A 21,958-nucleotide genomic window follows, 5' to 3' on the forward strand; every position below is an offset into this window, starting at 1 on the left:
CACAGGCATTTAAAAATATTTACTAGGGAGAAGTTAAAATCCAAAATTTCAAGGGACTTTCATTTTTGTCCAAATCATAAGCCAAGTGTTACAGCCTCACTACCTCTTAGTAGAAAATTAATTATACACAGTAGAAAAGTAATTACACATTCATTGCCTCGGTATAAAATTAATTACATCTAATTCAAAATTTGCTTAGAATGGATACCTGATCATTTTTATATATAAATAGTCACATGTGCCTTATCTTTTATAAATACTAACTTAATCTAGACTCCTGAGCAGAATCTCCAAGGCTTAGTTTTAGAGCTTAAGGGTTACCTATACACTCTCCACACTTTATATTTGAGGAGATTCGTGCAGGCATTATTTCATATTACCAAGGAACAGAACACACTACATTCAGCATTCAAATAGGAGAAAACAATTTAGTGGCTTACCAGGAAAAATAATTAAATTCTTAAGCTCTGGAACCACTTGGCCATATTAAATAAAATTATTCTTTCATAAGATACAGATCATCTTTTCAGTTAAAGGATTTTCAAAAAATCGTCCAAAACTGTGCTTCACCTTTCATTTAGGATCACACTTACATTATAACTGCATGGCATGTGGGGAGGGGGCTGTAATCCCTGGGCAAAAAACAATGTTTGTTTTTTAAGTGTGAAGGCATTTATATCTTTTAAATTATTGGAAAGTTAAAAGCCAACAATAGAATTAATACAGTATTTAGTATCCACAAGTGTTCTTAGAAAAAAGTAACTGGACTACATTCTACTTAGAACTCTTCTCTCAGCCAAGACATAAATCAAGTAGTGCTAAAAAGTCATTAAGCAAACTTATTTTAAAATAAATCTGAGATATTACTCAGCCTTGAAGGCTCCAAAGAACTGTTTCAATCATTTCCTGAGAGAGAATTTTAAGGCCAGAACCTACTGGAAAAGAAACAATAATAATAAGTCCAGTCATTTGGAAGAACAATTCCTTCTCTTCACCCGCCCCCCCCCCGCCACCCGTAACAGTCTAAATTAGCCAAATATAATCCAGTGATAATCTGGCACTTTTCCTTGTTAATGGAAAGTGTTCATTTTGCCTACAGAGAAAAAAAAAGGCCACCCCAAATGGCTCCAAGTGTCTAGAAACAATTTTTTGGCCGAGTACACATGCCACAAAAATTGCACATCTTAAACAGAAAAGCAACTGAAATCACCATTCCTATGATGGCAGCTCTTTCCCCTGGTCTTTCACAAGCTTTCTCCCAACCAAATATACTCTTTACAGACATTTTCTTGCCATAACAAATCAATTATGCAAACATAACTCTTATCACAGAAGTCACAAGCAAGAAGAAAGAAATGAATTACTATTACCTCCCCATTTTCTTCTTCTGTTGGCTTTTTCTCCTCTCTGCAGAAAGTAGAGAAATTTCCCATTCTCAAAAATATAGAGAATTCTCAAATCTTTAAAGCAAAAGATTACTTTTCTCCTTCCTTGGAAATACTGTCTTTCTCTCCTTCCAGAGTCCAACACCTTTCCCCCCACCTATATTTGCTGTTTGCTCATGAGGCAACAGTAATCCTCTGCTATCATGAAATTCTACCTTCACTAAGCAGGGTTTACACTGCAGCCTCCATCCAAAATGATGCCTGAACCTCAGCAGATAGAAGATCCATAGCAACAGCAGTAATAGTTTTTTTTTCACTTGCTATTACCAGAAATCACAGTCCAAAAGGATGACCATGGAGGTGTCACTTATGCTAAAACCTCGAAATTGATTCATTATTTAACTAGTCAAATCCCACGCTTTCATTTTATGTGTCATTTGGGAAGCCTGTGACACAGTAAAAAAGATCTTTCAGTGACAGTCACCATTTTTTTCACAAAGAAATAAATAGTTCTTTTTTTTTTTTTAAAGCAGCTCTCTGGATACAAGATTTTGTCACTGAAAGAGAATCTAATTCCCTATCCCTTCCATTCCCTATCACCTTAAAATACACAATATAAAATACACAGTATAACACACCTATAACAATATTAGCTTCAAAATAAGAGCTTAGACAATGATCACAAGTTTCCATTAACAAAAAGTTATTTGTATAATATCCACATACCTCTGATTATACTAACAGGTAAACTGATTTACATTTATCAAAAGCAGTTCCTTTGATGTGGTGATTTTCTATAAGGTTATTCTATGGGAGAAATTAAGCAGAAAATTGAGAATCTTGATAAATGTAATTCTATATAATGTTCAATTCCATTCTAATTCACTAAAATAGTTCAACACTGTTATTGAATTTCATTAAAGGTCATTTCCCATGATCTGTATCCTTATAGAATAAGACTGATGCAAGTCTAATTTCTCCAAGAATTAAAACACTTTAAATATTAAAGGCAGAAGGAAGAACTAGCCATGATAAAAATGCAACATGTATAAAACCCTCATAACCTTATTATGTATTTAGACCGAGGTATACATACACATATGTATTCATATTAGAGTAAATCTTTTTAAAGGGGGTAAAGAATTCTATATATTTTCTATCTAATAATAAATATTTAGCAAATCTATGGATATCATAATTTTTACTGAGTATATAAAAATTACTGAATTCTTGTTATATAAAAACCTTCTTAAATGACATTGCCAAATTGTAATTTTCTGCTTCTTGAACTTAGTGATAATCTTATCTTTTACCCATTAGAGGGGTACAATTCCCATTTCTACTTTTTAAAAAGTTATGTCTAAAATTGGTAGCATTGACTGAAAACTCCATAGGCAAATTTTGAGCTTTATTTTCTTGAATAGATTAAAAGTGTTTTCAAACACAAAATATACTTCATGCACAATATACAGTTGACCCTTGATCAACAACTAGTTTGAACTGTGCTGGTCAATTTATATGCAGATTTTTAAAATAAATATGCACTCTGCCCTCTGTATCCCTGGAATCAACAAAAGGCTGATGTAAAACAGTATTTTCCATCCACAGTTGGGAATCTTCAGATTCGTAGGACTGACTGTATGCATTCTATATGCATTGTTCTACACCATTTTAGATAAGAGACCTGAGCATCTGAGGATTTGAGTATCTGCAGGGGAGGCTCTGGAACTAATCCCCCATGAATATCAAGGGATGATTAAGTTTTAGGAGAGTCAACAGCTATACTCAGATTTTTGACTGCCCAGGATTCAGCTTCCCTAACTCCTGTGTTGTTCAAGGGTCAACTGTACATTTTATGTGCATATATACATGCTCTCATCAATTTTCTCCATCAAAACCTTAATCTACCACCCAGAATAATGAAAAATGGGTCACAAGAGTAATTAAGTACCATGGAAAACAGACAGCTACCACATAACAGGTGTGCGGTATAAGGTGATCATATCGGAATTTTTACACCCAAACAAATTGTATTCCCTAAACAGGGAGCAAGTCTCCTAGGAACTCAAGGAATTTATTCTAATGATAATTAAACACCCTTTAACATTTAGAGGTACATTTCTGCACATGCTTCTGAACATCCTCATTGGTGGAAAATCTTTCATTCTGAGGGATAATTTTGTTTTTATTGGTTGTGCATTCATTTTATAAACTGAAAAGTGATTTAGGCTCAAGGCTGATGAATAAGGTGGGTAATCACGTTTGTTCACATTGTTTGGTGTTGGCACACTCATTAAGTAGACTCTATTGGTTTCTCTTATTTTCAGTCCCAATCCTTTGTTTTGGTTAAACTCTGAGTTCTCTGACATGGTAACTGTTGGCAAATGGTAATACATTAATCTGACAGGTATAGAGGATATTTTAGAAAGCAGAAGCTGGAGATAGAAAGGCCATTTGGGAAGTGGCTTGATATTTCCTTAATGATTCAAAAGTAACTTCCTCTCCTCTCCAGGAATTTACATATGTAAACACAAATTGGCTTCCAAAGTCTTGACTGTGAACGGGTATTTTTGACATAATAACAGTCCAGGGTTATTAAGTCCAGGCTTTGGGGGGGGGGGGTGGGATAACAGCATGAGGGAAAGGGATTCTAAACAATAAAAATTGGTGAGAGATATCAAAATTAGAAAAAAAAAGTCTTAAAAATGTCTATCTTTGGGGGGGAATATTGCCATTTTCTGGCATTTTATTTTACTTTAGCCAAATTGCATTTTCACAACTATAAGCACAAATAGATTTCATATTCTTAATCAAACTGTTTGCATCTGAAGATATGAACATATACCGAGCTTTCAACCTACCTGGATCAAAGAAAACAGAAGTGATGGGTGACAGATTTTGGAAGCTGTAGAATTTAACACAGAGTTAAGTTCAGCTTCTTGGAATGATCATTGGAAATAATGTTATTTTAATTTCTCACAATTCCATCTATCAATTTCCATGCAGGACCTCCAATCTTGATCTTTACTCTTGAACAAACCTGTAACTAATTACTTCTGCTTGGATGTGTGGTCAGCACTTAAAATTCAACATTTCTAAAAATGAACCTATTTTCTTTCAAACTTAGCCATATCTTTGAGTCTTTATACTCTCCCATATTTCTCACCTTTCCTTATCCAATTAGTCACCAAGGTATGCTAGTCTTCCTTGAGTGGTGCTAAGAGTGGTTCTCAGATCAGCAGAGCAGCTGGGAAGTCATTAGATATTAAATTCACAGACCCCACTGCAGACCTAGTGAATCAGAAATTCTGGAGGTGGGGCCTGGCAGTCTTTGTTTTATCAAACCCTCCAGGTAGTTCTTCTGTATGCTCAAGTTTGACCATCACTGCCCTAGGTCAAATCCTTATTATCTCAATCCTGGGCTATTACAATATTTGCATGTTATATCTAGCCTTCTACTTCTCCAACCCAGCCTGTTGGGTTGGAAGCCTAAGACACTCTTCTCCAAATAAACAAAAAAACATTGCTCTCATCAGTTTACTTTCTTGCTGAAAAACTCCTTGTTGTAAACAGGGTTAAAAAGAACGGTTTCAGTCTGCCATTCAAGGCCTTTTATAATTTGGTCCTAACAGTTCATGGCAATAAGCACCTACCTCAAACCTCTGTTATAGAAAGAACCTTGTGAGTACCCCTTTGTCCTTTACTCTTGCCTGTCCCTCACTCTCCTTTAAGGGTGTGTTGAAGGCCGCCCTGCCCAGAAGCAATGTAGTGCAGTGGCAAAAGCATGAGTGCTAGCAGAAAAGTACTCTGTAAATGAGAGTTCCCTTCCTTAGTCCGGTCTTCCTTGGAATGCTTCTATGGCAGTATCTATCCTATTTGGAATTCATCTCTATTGTTCTGCGTTTTCAGATTTCTATATGTACTTGTGTCTGGTTTCTCCAATTATAGTATAAACTCCTTAAGGTCAGGGACTTTTATACCTTGTATATCAGAGATAGGCATCAAGCACCTCGTTATATACAAAGTAGGCCTTCCAAACTTTGCCGCAAACTTTTCTAGCTTAAAGTTGTTTCATGCAGACTAAGGGTGCAAAACATTAAACCTGGATCACCAGTGTCCAGCCTGGGAAAGTCAATATATTGCCACTTACTGACAGGCATGCAGGAAGGCTCAGAGTTAAATTCAAACAAAGGATTTGCACAAAAACTAGAGAAGCAAACAGAGCGCTAATTAATGAGCTTGCTAACTGTCCTTCCCATGGGGTCAGTATCAATTAAAGCATACATTTGAAATATGCTTCTTTCCCTGAGGCTGCCAGACACACTGACTATAGCCTCCTTAACCACAAGAGGTCAAAGTTCTATTTTCTATCACCATACTTAGTAGCATGTGTGCATGGTTTGTGGATTGGTTTCTTTTTTGCTTCTGCTTAAAGTTAAGGCAGGCAGCAGGAAATTGAGACCAGGGAATCGAGAAACTTGCCTAGCTTTAGTGGGCAGTCGTAATGATGAGGCAGAGGCTTTGGGAAGAAATTATGACTATGGTTTCTACTGGCTCAGCTCCTTCAAAATTTCTTGCATTAATAACAACTTATGTCCCACCTAATTATCTATTTTGCCCATCCCTTCCCCATCACTGTCTGCTGTGTTATTTATGCTACTTTGCACCAACAAATTAAGTCCCAATTTAATATAATATACTGTAAAATGATATGTCCAAAGCCAGTGGTTTAATGGAAAGATGGGGGAGGGGAATAAAAAGGCACTAACTGAGCGATTCAAAAATGCATTTTCAAAGAAAAATCTGGATGTGTCTAGATGTTCTTGAAGTATTTCTTCCACCTGCCAAAATTTCACTCCTAGGATTGTGTTACTATTGAAACCTGGTAGAGTAATTCACTAGTGTGCTTAGAAATTCCCTAACTCATCTAGTGTGGTATGGATTTCAAATCCAGGAAAACTTCATTAAGTTGATACTAGTAAGCTGTTTCTATAATTCAAAGCAACTGTTATTCTTCAGTAAGACACTCTATTGTTCTGTAATAAACAAATTGAAAAATCCAATGATGGTGGATTTGAATCCTACCTTTTTCAGTGCTTTGCATTTTAAACTAATAGGGTTTTACATATTCCTTTTCCCCACTTTTTTTTTTTTTTTTAAACAGGTGAAAGGGGCTTGGGGAAAAATCACTAAGAACACATAATCTCTCTACAAGTATCACAAAGAAAGATTGAAAAGTTTTCCTGTAAACATTTTTTCATGAGAAAAAGACAAAAGCTTAATGCCTTGGATTTCCTCAACGGCACATTTTTGAAGTTACTTAACCAGAAAGGAGGACCGTGCACACTTAAAATATAGAATTAGGTCTAGCGCTTGTGGACTTTGGCATCCAAGAGGCCACTGCCGTGGCACAGCTGGAGCAAGCTGTCACCTTTGCCGATGGGCTCTGTGCTGTGGACACCGACAGGGTGGAGCCCATGGAGTCAGTACTGGAGGACAGATGTCTATACTTGAGATCCAACAATGTGGTAGAAGGCAACTGTGCTGAAGAACTACTACAGAGCTCCCATCGAGTTGTGGAGGAGTATTTCTCCCCCCCTCCCCCGGTAATATCTTTTTGCCAAAGCTGGATGAACAAAAGTCCTTCTCATACAGAGCTGAGTAGCTGTTCTGTGAACACACGGAAGCATGATAGTATTTGTTATTATGAACACTAAAGGTCCCACTTCCCTCAGTAACCTGAAAAATATCAGTGGTTAAGTATTTTTTTTAGTAACAAACTCGTCTGAAGACAGAATTGGGAAAGATCTAGCCCAAACAAGGCAATAGTTTCCTGATGCTAATGGAAATAAAAGGTATTGTCAACTCCAAATATATATATATATATATATAATATTTTCAACTCTTTCACCTGAGCTGTCTACAATTTTGCTTACTCTAGTTCAAAGGAAGTATGAACCATAATTTTGTTCTAATTTTGCTAGAATATCCAGAGCTATGCCATACCAATTAGCTAATTTGGCATTTTAGGGTATGGATCATTTTAATCCATGATCATATGATAAATGAAGAAAATGAAAGGCAAGTGGGATGTTGTCAGGAAAATGCTGGAACAAGTCCAGAAAAGGCTGAGGGGGAGGGTAGCTTTATCTTCAGTGAAGTGAATGCTGGTGAGAAGTGGTGGGGAGAGACAGGCAAGAATAGAGGAGAATTACAGGATCTGCTTTGCACTAAGTTTTCTGGTTTCTTTGAATGTGCAAGTCAGGTGATCCACCTCAATTACATGAGCTTTTGGGGAGGAGCAAAAAGGGGATGATGGATAGAATTGACCAGCAATTTGCTATTTTGTTTTTAAATCCATATTTGAAGGCATTTTCCTATTGGGTAACTCTTCCTATTTCATAGAAATGTTAAGAGGAATTAGTCAACATCTTTTAAAAATGTTTGATTTTTATAAGCATTAATTCAAAGATGTTGTCTCTAGCAGATAGCACCTTAGCCTAAAATGTCAAGTGACCAAATGAGAGATGTACTTAAGAAGGAGTGAAAATGTTAATTGTGTATATTTTATTAATTTTTTTTCTTTTAAAAATGAGTTACCTTATGGCATTCCTCCAGAAACATTTTATATGTTCCTATAGTGGAAATTCTTTGGGACTTAGTGATGAAAAATGAAAAGAAGCTTGTTAGATCACACCTAATACTGGTGTTAATATTTGTTCTCCTAACTCCATTTTCTAGCAACAAATAAAACAAGTAAAACCACCACTCTTTCAAAAGACATGACTAAGTCAAAAACCATCAGCAAGCTGCCCCAAATTTTACTATTAGATTTCCTTTTTTAAGGCACTATTTCTTGTAAAATATGAACATCCATGGGAGAAGTCATACACTAAGCCATTAATCCAACACCTTATTGTAAATGAAATTCATCAGATTCTTATGTGACAGCTGGGACAGAAAACTTTCTGTTTTTATTTCTTTGTTTGTTTTTTAGAGGCAGAAACAGAGGGAAGGGACAAGACATTCTTTTTCTCCCAAAGCCACAGATGTGTTTGAAATCAGCCCTAGTTACTAGGAAAGCAATGAGGCTCCTATTCTCTCAAAGGCTTTGGAAGGTATGGGAATGAGAGCTTCAGTGTATTAAAAGCTGATTAGTTATCAGTATATTTTCTTAGACATAACAGATTAAAATCATTTTAGTAAGTACAAAAAAAATCTACATCGTGTACATATAAACTAGCCTTTATGAGCTATAAGAATTTAAGCATCACACAACATGTACACTTAAAGAAACAGATTGGAAAAAAGTTAGAAAAGTCTAATCTCTATTGCACTCAGCCAACACTTTTACATATAATTCATACCTAATGGTATAAAGAAAGAAAACATGTGGTCCTTGCCTTCAAGAAACTTACAACCTAGTTTGGGAGGTAAGTATAACATACATAATTATAGAAGACCTAGGGCAACATATAAATCAAGGACTGGGTTATAGGCTACTGTCAATAGATACAATAGGTGCTTGGAAATGGGAGAGATTTCTGTAACCTGGAACATTCAGAGAAAGTTCACGAAGAAAGTAAGATAGAGACCTTGAAAATCAGGTAGGATTTGGTCAGTCAGTGATTACTGAACTGTAACTGGCATGATAGAACAAAAAGGGATTTCTTGTTGAACAGTAGTGACAACTAAGTTTAGATCTGCAGAGAGGAGCTGAATAACAGAAAGTATAGAAAGCTGGGCAGAGGATTTTGGGTCTGGTGGTGGTGGTGGTAGTGGTATGGGGGGGAAAGGGATTGGATTTAGAAAAATGTGGGCTATCACACAGAAGAGAGGTAAGATAATGACAGTGTTCTCATGTGATTAGCCTAGCATTGTTATGTAGGATAAACTGCCCATATACAGCATAACAACTTTTATAAAGGAGCTCAAAATATATTCGACAGATTTAGTTAATTCATCTTAATAACATTTCATTGAGGCAAAAAAATGAGCTTTTATTATTCCTTACTTTGTAGATGATTTGCTCAAGGTCGCTAAATAAAGGTCACTAAATAAATGAAAGGCAGAATAAAAAACACAGTATCACAATGTTCAAGGTTTCTTAAGTACCTTCTAAATTACATTCTCTCATTTTCTGACTCAAGCAAGGGAGGTACATGATGGACCTTTATTGTCAAATGTCATTTCTAGACTCTCATTACTGTTCAAGGTACATGTTCTACCAGACTCAATTACTGTTTACTCTTCCTATAGCCTCTAGCCCCATAATACCATACCTTCCAACTACCTCCAACTTTCCCAGTTAACAGTTGTCTTGGGTTATTCTGTTCCAGCTGGTTTTCTGCCATTATCATTAGCATATTCAACATCTCTGTATCAACCACTCACCAACAAGGACAATGGTTTGTGTTTATCAATGCAATGCAATGCTTTCCACTTTCACCTCAAATTGCAAAGTCGATTATTCCTTCAGAAGGTACAAGGGAGATAAGAACCTCACATACTAGATTCTGGCACCAAACTGAATTCCTTTTCTCCAATTTAGGTTTCATGATGAAAGTTAAAATGTTAAAGAATTCCCCTCAGTTAACTCCCTCTGGATCCTGACACATTTTCTCTTCCTCCCATGCACCTTAAAGTTACTGGTCCTTTCCTTACAAGCTCATCCTTTACCTATGTTTCCTGTCTCATGAGGGCCCTCAGTTACACATATTCTCTCTGGCATTATGGCCCTCTCCCTCCTTGGGGGCTCATATTGTTCAGTTTTAAGTAAAGAGACTAGCATATAGTAAATGCTTAGTAAATATGTGATAAATGACTAATGCATCAAATCTACATTTTCAAGTATTTGCTGAGTATTTTTTAAAAACAGTTTAATTGAGGCATATTGATATACAAAAAAATGTACAAATTTAATGTATACCATTTGATAAGTTTGGACATATGCACACAACTGTGAAACCATCACCACAATCAAGATAATAGACATAGTGCTCTATATTCTTACTTTGTCATCCTATTGTTACTTCAAACCTAACAGAAACTGAAAAAAAAATATACCAATAAAACTGTTTCTTTCAACTCAAATATTTACTCTTTCATGGTGTAAGACATGTTTTTTCTTTGAAGTTTTCGGTTATAAACCATACTTAAGTTTAAGATATTTCCCCTTAAATGGAAATCATTAACTTCCTACTAGATCTGATTTTTCTCCCTGACTTTCCAATTATTTAAGATGTATCATAATTCTCCAAGTTCACCATATTAAACATCACAAAAGCTTAGATTCTTCCTTCTTTAACTAGTAATTATTCAATCTGGTAATTATATATTTTTTCTTCACTATATTAGGCATATGGAAGGCAGTTAATGCAAGGTCCATTGCATCTGGACAGATATGATTGTCCGACTGAAAAACCTTCAGTAGATCAAACTGCCTCAACCTCTCAATTGTCCAGATCATCCATTCATCCAATCTTAAGATTTCCCTTCCTATATATAACTTTGTTCATTGAGTCTCCCTTATTCAGAAATGTATAATCACTAGTCCAAAGACCAAAATCCTTCCTTATTATTCAAGAACCCTTATAATCTGGACCTAAAAAAGTTTTCCAGTCTTACTTTTTATTATTTCTCTAGAGGAATTCTTTATCATAGTACAAGTGATTTTATCCCACTGTCATAGATTGTGTGCACACACACACTTGGCAGGTTTTCCTTTCCCTGTCTACATGCCTTTGCTCAGTTTTTCCCTGGTTGGAAATGCTTTTCCCCGATATAGATCTTAACAATCCTTTGGGGTCAGTTTACCTTCTGTAAACCTTCAACTCTTCCACTCAGAGACTTCTATTATAGACTAAGTATCATAGAATTTGCATTAGTTGATATTTCATGTGTTAGATTTAACTCCCTGACAACATGTTAAGATTTTTAAAGGAGGAGATCCATTAGTATACTTCTGTATCCTTCCCAGAACCTTAAGTTCACCAATGCAGGCCAATGTTTTCTACCTCTTAAATAGAAGTCTTCAATAAAGTGTTCATTAATCCCTAAACCTCATTTCCATCTCAAACTTTAAACAATTTAAAAAATAGTACCAATTTGATCATATTTAAAGATACATGAAAAGTAACTTCTAAATTCCTTACCAAGAAGTTAAAAAATTATTTCATAAGATGCATAACAAGAAGCACAACATAATAACACTTACTACTCCAATTCAACATTTAACTTTATTCTCCTACCTACATTTTATGAAAGATTTAACAACCAGTTTAGAATACTTGTCTTCAGAAATACTAATGCAGAAAACTGCAATTAGGTTAGTTTATTAAGTTTTGGTTTGATGACATAGCTTAGCAAAAGTCACTCCATTTTGGCCTGTTGTTTCTTTTTTTTTTATAACAGTTTATATACCCGTTTCCTTCTACCAAACTTTAAGCTCTTGAAGACAGAAAGTGCTTTATTTGTCCATATAAACCCAGTGCTTAGAACAATTTTTCAATTTTTGTGTCTGAAATAATATATATTTTAAAAATTAAGACAGGAGATAGTATTTTCAATGGCTTACTGAGAAGCAAAGCTTTTGGAGGATCAAGATGGCGTCAGAGTGAGGGGAAGCTACACTGCCACTCTCCCAGGACCAAACTGGAATTACAACTAAAATATAGGAAATCCATCCTGAATAATCAACTGCAACTAAAGACGAGCTGGAGAGCACCCTCATAACCAAGCAGGGAAAGTAGACACTGCACAGAGATGGGTGGGAAGTGTGGAGGCACGAGAGGGCTGGCTGGGCTCCCACAGGCAGCAGCTGAAGGTCTGAAGGGAGATCTCAGCTGTGGGGGGTTCCCACTGAGGACTCTGGGATCTAAAACTCAGGGTGGGCTTCCCAGCCAAGAGCACCAGAACTGAGAAAGGTGCCTACATAACATATGGCTGTGAAAAGCAGCACGGTTTCTGTCAGCCAGGGAGAGACAGCTGGAACTGCAGGCACCCTCTTAAAGAGCCAATGCACAAAGTTTCCTGTGCAGCCACTCACCTTGGGCTCCAGCAGAGGAAGGGCAGAGTGGACTGAAGCTGTGTGGGGAGAATCTGGGATTATGGGCTCTGGAGAGAGAGCTCAGAGGACACCCATCTGGATTCCTGTGCCTAGTTATTCCCCCATACAGCAGAGGACATCTTTCTCAGGCAGATATTTACTTTCCAAGCAGCTTTTGCCTGGGGGAGAAGCAATTGCCCCACCCTGCTGGAAAACCTCTTGCCCTACCCAGAGAAGCTTCTATAGCCTGAAGCTCATTAAGAGACTGATAACAATCAGCTTCCCCACAGTGTGGAGTTCTACAACCTGAGGCTCATTAAGAGAATCAGATTAATCTGCCTGCAAGCAGAGGCAGACCTCAGGGTGCTTTGAATCTCTGCCTGATCTGCTTCTGGATATAAGCCTTGGAAAAGCAGACTTTTGTGTGTATCTTGGTCCTGTCCAAATCCACCCAGAGCAGCAAAGGGGACCTCAAGCCATGAGGTGTTGATAGCTCCAAAAGGGGTAGTCAAGGCCAGTCACAACCTGCATCTGACATTGGCCCACACCACAGACCCTCCAAAAACACTGAGAGTCCTAGCAGATCTACCTAATACATAGAAACAAACCCCCAAACAGACAGTAAAAATGGGGAGACCAAAACTCAGCCCCAAATGAAAGAACAAGAAAAGTCTTTAAGAAAAGAGCTAAATGAAAGAGAGATAAGCAATCTATCAGATATAGAGTTCAGAATACTGATTGTAAGGATGCTCAATGGCATGAAAAAAGATTTGAAAAATATGAAGGATGACATGGCAGAAATTAAGAATGACATAGTAGAAATAAAGAATACATTGGAAGGAATAAACAGCAAACCAGAGGAAGCTGAGGATTGGATCAGTGAATTAGAAGACAGAGTAGAAAAAAATCACTCAATCAGAGACCCAACAAGAAAAAACAATTAAAAAACAGGAGGACAGTCTAAGGGAGCTGTGCGACAAAATGAATATAACAATATTCGCATCATAGGAGTTCCAGAAGAGGTCAAAAGTAAGCAAGGGTTAGAGAGCTTGTTCAAAGAAATGATAGCAGAAAACTTCCCTAACCTAGCGAAGGAAAAAGTCATACAAGTTCAGGAGGCACAGAGAGTCAGTCCCAAGCAAGAAGAACCCAAAGAGGCTCACACCCAGACACATCATAATTAAAATGTGAAAAATTCAGGACAAAGAAAGAATTTTAAAGGCAGCAAGAGAAAAGCAATCTGTTACCTACAAAGGAGCCCCCATAAGGTTGTCAGTTGATTTCTCATCAGAAACTTTACAGGCCAGAAAAGAATGGCATGAAGTATTCAAGATAATGCAAAACAAAGATCTGAAACCAAGACTACTCTATCAAGCAAGGCCATCATTCAAAATAGATGGTGAAATAAAGAGCTTTCCAGACCAAAAAAAAAAAAAAAAGGCTAAAAGAGTTTATCACCACCAAACCAGCAATGCAGGAAATGTGAAAGAGACTGCTGTAATTAGAAGTAGAAAGAGAGAGAGAGAAACATAGGCATAAAGAATGAAAACGACAGTAGATAAGTATCTATAAATAATAACCTTAAATGTAAATGGATTAAATGCTCCAATAAAAAGACATAGGGTGGCTGAGTGGATAAGAAAACATGAACCGAATATATGATGTCTACCAGAGACCCACTTCAGAACAAAAGATTCACACAGGATAAAAGTGAAGGGATTGAAAATTTTTTCATGAAACTGGAAATGAAAAATAATGCTGGGGTATCAAGACTCATATCAGAACAAATAGACATCAAAATGAAGGCCATAATGAGAGACAAGTTCGTTCACAACATAATTCTAAGGAGATGGATCCAACAAGAGGATATAATTCTGATAAACATATATGTACCCAATATAGGAGCCCCTAAATTTATAAAAATCTTCTGGAGGACTTTGAGGGAGAGATTGACAGCAATACAGTCATACTAGGGGACTTTAACACCCCACTGACTTCACTGGTTAGGTCTTCCAGACAAAAAATCAGCAAGGAAACAGTGACCCTAAATGACAGACAAGATCAGATGGATTTAATTGACATTTACAGAACATTCCACCCCAAAGCTGCAAAATATACATTCTTCTCAAGTGCGCATGGGACACTCTCAAAGATAGACATGTTAGGACACAAAACTAGTCTCTACAAGTTCAAGAAGATTGAAATCATATCAAGCATCTTCTCCAACCGCAATGGCATGAAATTAGAAATCAACTACAATAAAAACTCTAAAAAACATTCAAACACATGGAGGCTAAATAGCATGTTTTTAAACAATGAATGGGTTACCAAAGAGACCAAGGAAGAAATCAATAACTTCCTGGAAGCAAATGAAAATGAACACGAACACACAACTCCAAATCTATGGGACACAATGAAAGCAGTCCTGAGAGGGAAGTTCATAACACTACAAGCATACCTCAAAAAACAGGAAAAACTTCTAATAAACTCTCTAATCCTACAACTTAAAGACTTAGAAAGAGAACAACAAGAAAAGTCCAAAGTAAGTAGAAGGAAGGAAATAATAAAGATCAGAGCAGAAATAAATGACACAGAGACTAAAAAAACAATACAAAAGATCAATGAAACCAAGAGCTGGTTCTTTGAAAAGATAAACAAGATTGATGCACCTTTAGCCAGACTAATCAAGAAACAGAGAGGACCCAAACAAACAAAATCAGAAATGAAAGAGGTGAAGTAACATCTAACACAACAGAAATACAAAAAATTGTAAGAAAATACTATGAACAAATATACGCCACAAAGCTGGACAACCTGGATGAAATGGATAAATTCCTAGAAAAATACAACCTTCCAAAACTCAATCAGGAAGAGTCAGAAAGCCTAAATAGGCCGATAACTGCTGATGAAGTTGAAGCAGTAATCAAAGGGCTTCCAGCACACAAAAGCCTTGGCCCGGATGGCCTCACAGGGGAGTTTTAACAAACATTCAAAGAAGAATTAACATCTATCATCCTCAAACCATTCCAAATAATCCAAGAGGAAGGAACACTTCCAAGCTCTTTTTATGAGGCCAGCATTAGCCTAATTCCAAAACCAGATAAAGACACTACAAAGAAAGAATTATAGGCTAATATCCCTGATGAATATACATGACAAAATCCTCAACAAAATATTAGCAAATTGGATCCAGCAATATATTAAAAAGATCATACACCATGACCAAGTGGGATTTATTCCAGGGAGGCAAGACTGGTACAATATTGGCAAATCATTAAATGTGATACATCACATAAACAAATTGAAAGACAAAAATCACATGATCATATCAATACATGCAGAAAAAGAATTCAATAAAATCCAACACAAATTTTTGATAAAAACTCTCAGCAAAGTGGGAATAGAGGGATCATACCTCAACATAATAAATGCCATATATGACAAACCTACAGCCAACATCATACTCAATGGGCAAAAACCAAAATCATTTCCCCTAAGAACAGGAACAAGACAGGAGTATCTACTTTTACCACTCTTATTCAATATAGTACTCAAAGTCCTAGCCACAGAGATCAGATGAGAGAAAAACATAAAAGGCATCCAAATTGGAAAGGAGGAAGTAAAACTGTCATTATTTGCAGATAACATGATATTGTACATAGAAAATCCTAAATACTCCACCAAAAAACTACTAGATTTAATAAATGAATTTGGCAAGGTAGCAGGATACAAAATTAACACCCAGAAATTGATGGAATTTTTAACACCAATAATGAACTCTCAGAAACAGAAACTAAAAAAAACAATTCCATTTAACACTGCAACAAAAAAATTAAGATACTTAGGAATAAAATTAACCAAGGAGATAAAAGACCTACACTTGGAAAACTACAGTATGTTGCAAAAAGAAATAGAGGAAGATATAAACAAGTGGAAAAATATACTGTGTTCATGAATTGGGCGAATTAACATCATTAAAATGTCTGTACTACCCAAAGCAATCTATAAATTCAATGCAACCCCTATTAAAATACCAACAGCATATCTCACAGATCTAGTACAAACACTTCAAAAATTGATATGGAACCCAAAAGACACTGAATAGCCACAGCAATGTTGAAAAAGAAGAACAAAGTTGAAGGGATCACAATACCAAATATCAAGTTATACTACAAAGCCACTGTAATCAAAACAGCCTGGTACTGGCACAAGAACAGACATATGGATCAGTGGAACAGAACAGAGAATCCAGAACTCAACCCAAGCCATTATGCTCAGTTAATATTTGAAGAAGGAGGTAAGAACATACAATGAAGCAAAGACAGTCTCTTCAACAAATGGTGTTGGGAAAATTGGTCAGATACATGAAAAAAATGCAACTAGACCACCAACTTACACCATACACAAAAATAAACTCAAAATGGATAAAAAACTTAAATGTAAGATTTGAAAACATAAAAATCCTAGAAGAAAATGTAGGCACAAAATCTCAGACATCTCTGGTAGCAATATGTTTGCCAATACATCTCCTAGGGCAAGAGAAACGAAGGAGAAAATAAATAAATGGGACTACAAAAAAGTAAAAAGCTTCTGCACAGCAAAAGAAACCATCAACAAAATGAAAAGGGAGCCCACTGTATGGGAGAACATGATTACCAATGACACATCTGATAAAGGGTTAATATCTAAAATATATAAGAAATTCATACAACTCAGCAGGAGGAAGTTAGACAATCCAATTAAAAAATGGGCAAAGGACCTAAATAGACACCTCTCTAAAGAAGACATACAGATGGACACGAGACATATGAGAAAATGCTCAAAGTCACTGTTCATCAAAAAGATGCAAATTAAGCCCACAAGGAGGTATCACTTTATACCTGTCAGAATGGCTCCATCAACAAATCAATGAACAACAAGTGCTGGCAAGGATGTGGAGAAAAGGGCACCCTAGTACACTGCTGGTAGGGATGCAGACTGGTGCAGACACTATAGAAAACAGTATGGAGTTTCCTCAAAAAATTAAAAATGGACCTGCCATTTGACCCAGTGATCCCACTTCTAGGAATATATCCTAAGAAACCCTAAACATCAATCAGAATGAACCTATTCACCCCTATGTTCATAGCAGCACAATTTACAATAGCTAAGATCTGGAAACAGCCCACGTGCCCATCAGTAGATGAGTGGATAAAATAGCTGTGGCACATTTACACCATGGAATACTATGCAGCTGTAAATAAGAAGGATCTCTTACTCTTTGGGACAACATGGATGGAACTGGAGAGTATTACGCTAAGCAAAATAAGCCAGACAGAAAAAGACAAGTACCACATGATCTCACTCATATGTGGAATATAATGATCAAAATAAACTGATGAACAAAACAGATCCAGAGACATAGAAGCATGGAACAGACTGAGGGATCTCAGAGGGAACGTGGGAGTGGGGGAGTGGGTGGGGAGAGATTAATCAAAGGATTTATATGCTTATATGCATATCCTATGGACACAGATATTGATATGGGGCCTGGGCATGGGGTAGATGCAGGGTGGAGAGGATCAGTGGGAGAGGAAAGGGGACATCTGTAATTCTTTCAACAATAAAGATAAATTTTAAAAAGGAAAGAAAGAAATACTAATGCAGGCCCTAAGGGGAAATATTTTAAACTTAAGTATGACTTTATAACTGAAAACTTCAAAGAAAAAACATGTTTTAAATCATTAAAGAGTAAATATTTCGCTGAAAAGAAACAGGTTTATTGGTTCATTTTTTTTAAAGTTGTGCTATAAAGAAGTTGTGCTTTAAATATTTTTCAAGAGTTTAGCTCCTGGTATGGAAAATTCCTTCAGTTATATACTAAAGAAGTAAGCACAAATTAAGCACAAAAAAATTCATAGCCTCAACATTTGGTGTAATATGGCAAAAATTGTTCATTGCCACAATATTAAGAAATATCAACAATAAGTTTGAATAACTAATTCATAAGGAAGAGTTTAAACTGGACCAAATCCTGGGTTTTCTTTCATCACTCCAAGTTTCTTTTCTATTTTAAACTAGTGGCAACAGAAATTTCTTTGTTTGCAAGTCAGGAATTCTGGAAGTCTTAAGTGATAGAACAGGTAGCTCAGCTTCTACTTCACGTCTCTCCTGGGGTGAGGGGAAGAAAAACACTGTGGATAATGTAATTTTGTTTTTATTTCTGGAAAAATCATTTTTTCCATCAATCTTCATAATTCTCTAAAATAAACTGTTAAAAAATTATAGGCCAGGCGACCACTTCTGCCTGATTTGTGGATACTTACTATACATTCATTTCAAGAACACATGGCTAATTCAAGTTTTCTTACTAGTCTAAAGGTCTAAAAGGTACTGCTAACACTTTAACAAAACTTGAGGGGAATTTCACAAGCTTATGATATATTTCTGCATCTCATCTGCAATATTTTTGAACAAAAGAATAGTAAAAGAAACCTAGGCTCAAGAGTCACACTGCAAGCCGTCAAATTTATTTTTAGGGTACTGTACAATTTTAACTGTGGAAAACATTTCTTTTGCAACAAATGCTTAAATTAAGAACCACATCTACAGAGAAAATGGAAATAAGAAGAATTTACCATTTTCATTAAGAGGGAGAAAGTGACAAAAAATATTCGTCTGTTCTTTGTTAATATTGAGATGATTGCCCTCTCCAAATTAGGTTGAACAAAGTAATCACAACTTTGGGAAGGCATAAAGTGAAATGTAGAATTTGTCATTTAAAATACATGATTCACATTTTAAACCACCTTAATTAACATTTAGAAATTCCAGAAATAGGGAACTCTGATAATTCAACAAAGCTGGAAGCAGTAAGAAATACGGAACAGCAAGCAGTTCCTAAACCATATAAATCAAATAAAGGCAAATCAAATAAGGCCCAGAAACCATATAAATCAAATAAAGTCAAAACAAATGAAATAAACCCCAGAAACTATTTTCTCCTTAGTACACAGAGTCTTCCAGCACACGGAGTTTTCCACAATCAAAACTTGATGAAGGGGAGGCACTCATTCTGCTGACAAATACAAGCAGGCTCTCGTGCACACAATGCACAGAAAAGCTTGGAAACCCCCGCAAACTTTAGTTCTGTAAAGATCTTCTCTCCACATAATTGAAAGAAGGGTATGGTGAGAAAATTTTCACACTTTCTTCCACATCAGATAGAGCAAAACTTAGTGTTGCAAACTACTAATTCCCTTAATACAATCAAAGGCAGAACTGAATGAATGGGGTGTGGGGCAGGGTACATGGGGGAAAGAGGGAGGGAAGAGGGGGTGGCCTGAAAAGAAAAAACTGGGGGGCCTTTTGTAAAGCTTGAACGGATTAACCTTTTTAGAAGCCCTAATATTTCTCATTTCCCCCTTTCTTCCTCTGTTTTTTATTAAATACACACCAACTTCCTGGGACTCAACTCAGACTTGCCCTATATTCAGCTAAAAGGCCTGGTGCTTAGGACACACTGGAGCCCTTAGATTAGATATATGTCTAACACAAATGGTCCTTTTGGGGGGAAGTATCTTAAAAATCACTTTTTTGGGGGCCATGTATAAAATGTGGTCGATTGCTTAAAAAAAGGTGAATTCCACGCATCAGTTAAAAGTAAATTGAGGCCCCAATCCACAGCTCTTTGATTGTTATTAGAAATATAAGCTATTTACTAATCTAAATATTTTTTTCTGAACTTAAAAAAAGTTTTCTTTCACATTTTTAGAAGATAATGAGAGACTGAAGCTTTTAGTGTTTCTAGTCTCTATTCATAAGTAGGTTGTTTGGGCTATGGAACAAAGGAAAAAATGTGAATGCTTGAAAGTTAGTAGACTTGGATAAAATTTAGTAGATAGCTTGAAATGCACCGATTTAAAACCATAACAGCATAAAAAGTATGGACATAGCTATTTCTTCTTTAATAAAATGAAAATATAATTGGGGGGGGGCGTCGGGTAGATCTCCAGTAAGAAGTTGGGACCCATGCAATAGTCCCCTGTCCAGTACAAAAAGCTTCCTTTAAGCACATGGAACAGTCATCTTCTGGGAAAGGCAGGGGAGGGGGCTAGAGAGTCATCTCCTAGGTGATTGTGATATGGGATCCTGCATTTCTCCCACGGAACTATGGGCTGGGGCAGGTGGGGGAGTGAGTTACAACTTCACCCTTAAGCTGCACCAAAATGGGAAACGAAGTCACCTCGCTCTTCACTGTACGCGCACACAGGAAGAGCCCAAATCAATGTCGCTGCCAACGACACCCCCTTGTTTTGCTCCGCCCAACTTGTGTGTGTGTGTGGGGGGGGGGGAAGCACAACTTGAGTTTTACTTCACAAATTCGGAGACACCTCCATCTCTCCCAAGTTAAGCCCTATCGTCTTCAGTGCCCAAGGGTACCACGCTCAGCAGGCACAGGTGTCTCACTCTGGCCTATTTTTACAACCGCCCCCCCATCTCGACTTTGATGCGCGCGCCCCAGTCCTTCCCCGCCTTCCCAGCGCAGTGCACGACTGAGCCTCAACACCAGGAAACACTTAGAACCCAATTCCCAGGTCACCTGGCCAGAGCGCCCGGCCCTGCCTTTGGGGGAGCCCTGGGGCCGCCTCTTGACGCCGGTGCCCAAAGCGGAGCACGCTCTGGACTCCGGGACAGTCACGTGGGCGGCGGGGGAGGCCTGGGCTTCCTCACCTGCATCCCCGGCACTTGGACAGCCACCGGTGAGTGGGCCATGAAGGCGACTGCTGCTCCGCTCTGCTTCTGTGGTGGTGGCGCCTTGGGCTGGGACAGGCTCCTCCTCCGGGGGTAGCTCGGCGGCCCTCCCAGGCTTTTCGACCCGGGCCTGGAAGGACACACAGAAGTGAGGTTACTGGGCTAGTGGCGCTTAGCCAAGGGCTGGGAGGTGGACATTCCGCGTCTGGTCTCCCTGGGACTCAGTCTACCTTTATGGCGCCCCCCGGCCGCTGTTGCCACCGCCTCTGCTGCTGCTCCTACTCCTTAGTGCGGGGCGCTGTGTGTGGCGGGGGCTGGGACCTGGGCTAGAGTGATGCCGCTCTTCTGCGCCTCGCCGCTTTAGGAAGAGGAGGTGGAGGCGCCCCAGCTACCCGCCCGCTCGGCGGGCCCGGGAGGCGGTTGGGGGAGGTTCCGCCGTTAGCCCTGCCCCCGTCCCGCAGCCGGGCGGTGTCGGGAGAGCTAAGGCTCCAAGTGAAGGGGTTTGCCTGGGGTTGCTGGAGAACAAGAAAGTGGAGACTCTACAGGCACGCGGAAAAAACCCAGGAACTGGAGCACCTGGAACACAGCTCGGCCTGGACAGAGTTTTGGGTGACTCTGGGAGTTTGAGGGCGTCCCAGACTCGGCCACGTTGCAGGCAGGCGTGCAAGACTGGGACACATGTAGCCTCGGAGACCTCTTGGGTTGAAACTTGGGGAGTGTTAGAAATCTTTCCTCGGACCCTGAGCTGGTGAACGGTGGGGGTACAGAGAGCCACCCAGTTGGTGGACTTCTG

At 38.0% G+C, this 21,958-nt stretch overlaps 1 protein-coding gene across 1 annotated transcript in view; it reads right to left on the reverse strand.

The window, feature by feature from the left end:
- STK26 (serine/threonine kinase 26) overlaps window positions 1-21,570 on the reverse strand; it is a 56,976-nt gene extending 35,406 nt beyond the window's left edge. Inside the window, exons 1-2 of the mRNA XM_081125866.1 lie at window positions 21,396-21,570; window positions 21,145-21,295 (exon numbers count right to left, since the gene is read on the reverse strand). Of these exons, the coding sequence (XP_080981992.1) occupies window positions 21,145-21,186 (42 nt within the window). The 5' untranslated portion in view covers window positions 21,187-21,295; window positions 21,396-21,570. The remainder of the gene's footprint in view (window positions 1-21,144; window positions 21,296-21,395) is intronic.
- Window positions 21,571-21,958: the final 388 nt, after the last annotated feature.

The sequence above is a fragment of the Miniopterus schreibersii genome (genome assembly GCF_964146895.1).
Source record: "Miniopterus schreibersii genome assembly, chromosome: X".
NCBI lineage: Eukaryota > Metazoa > Chordata > Mammalia > Chiroptera > Miniopteridae > Miniopterus > Miniopterus schreibersii.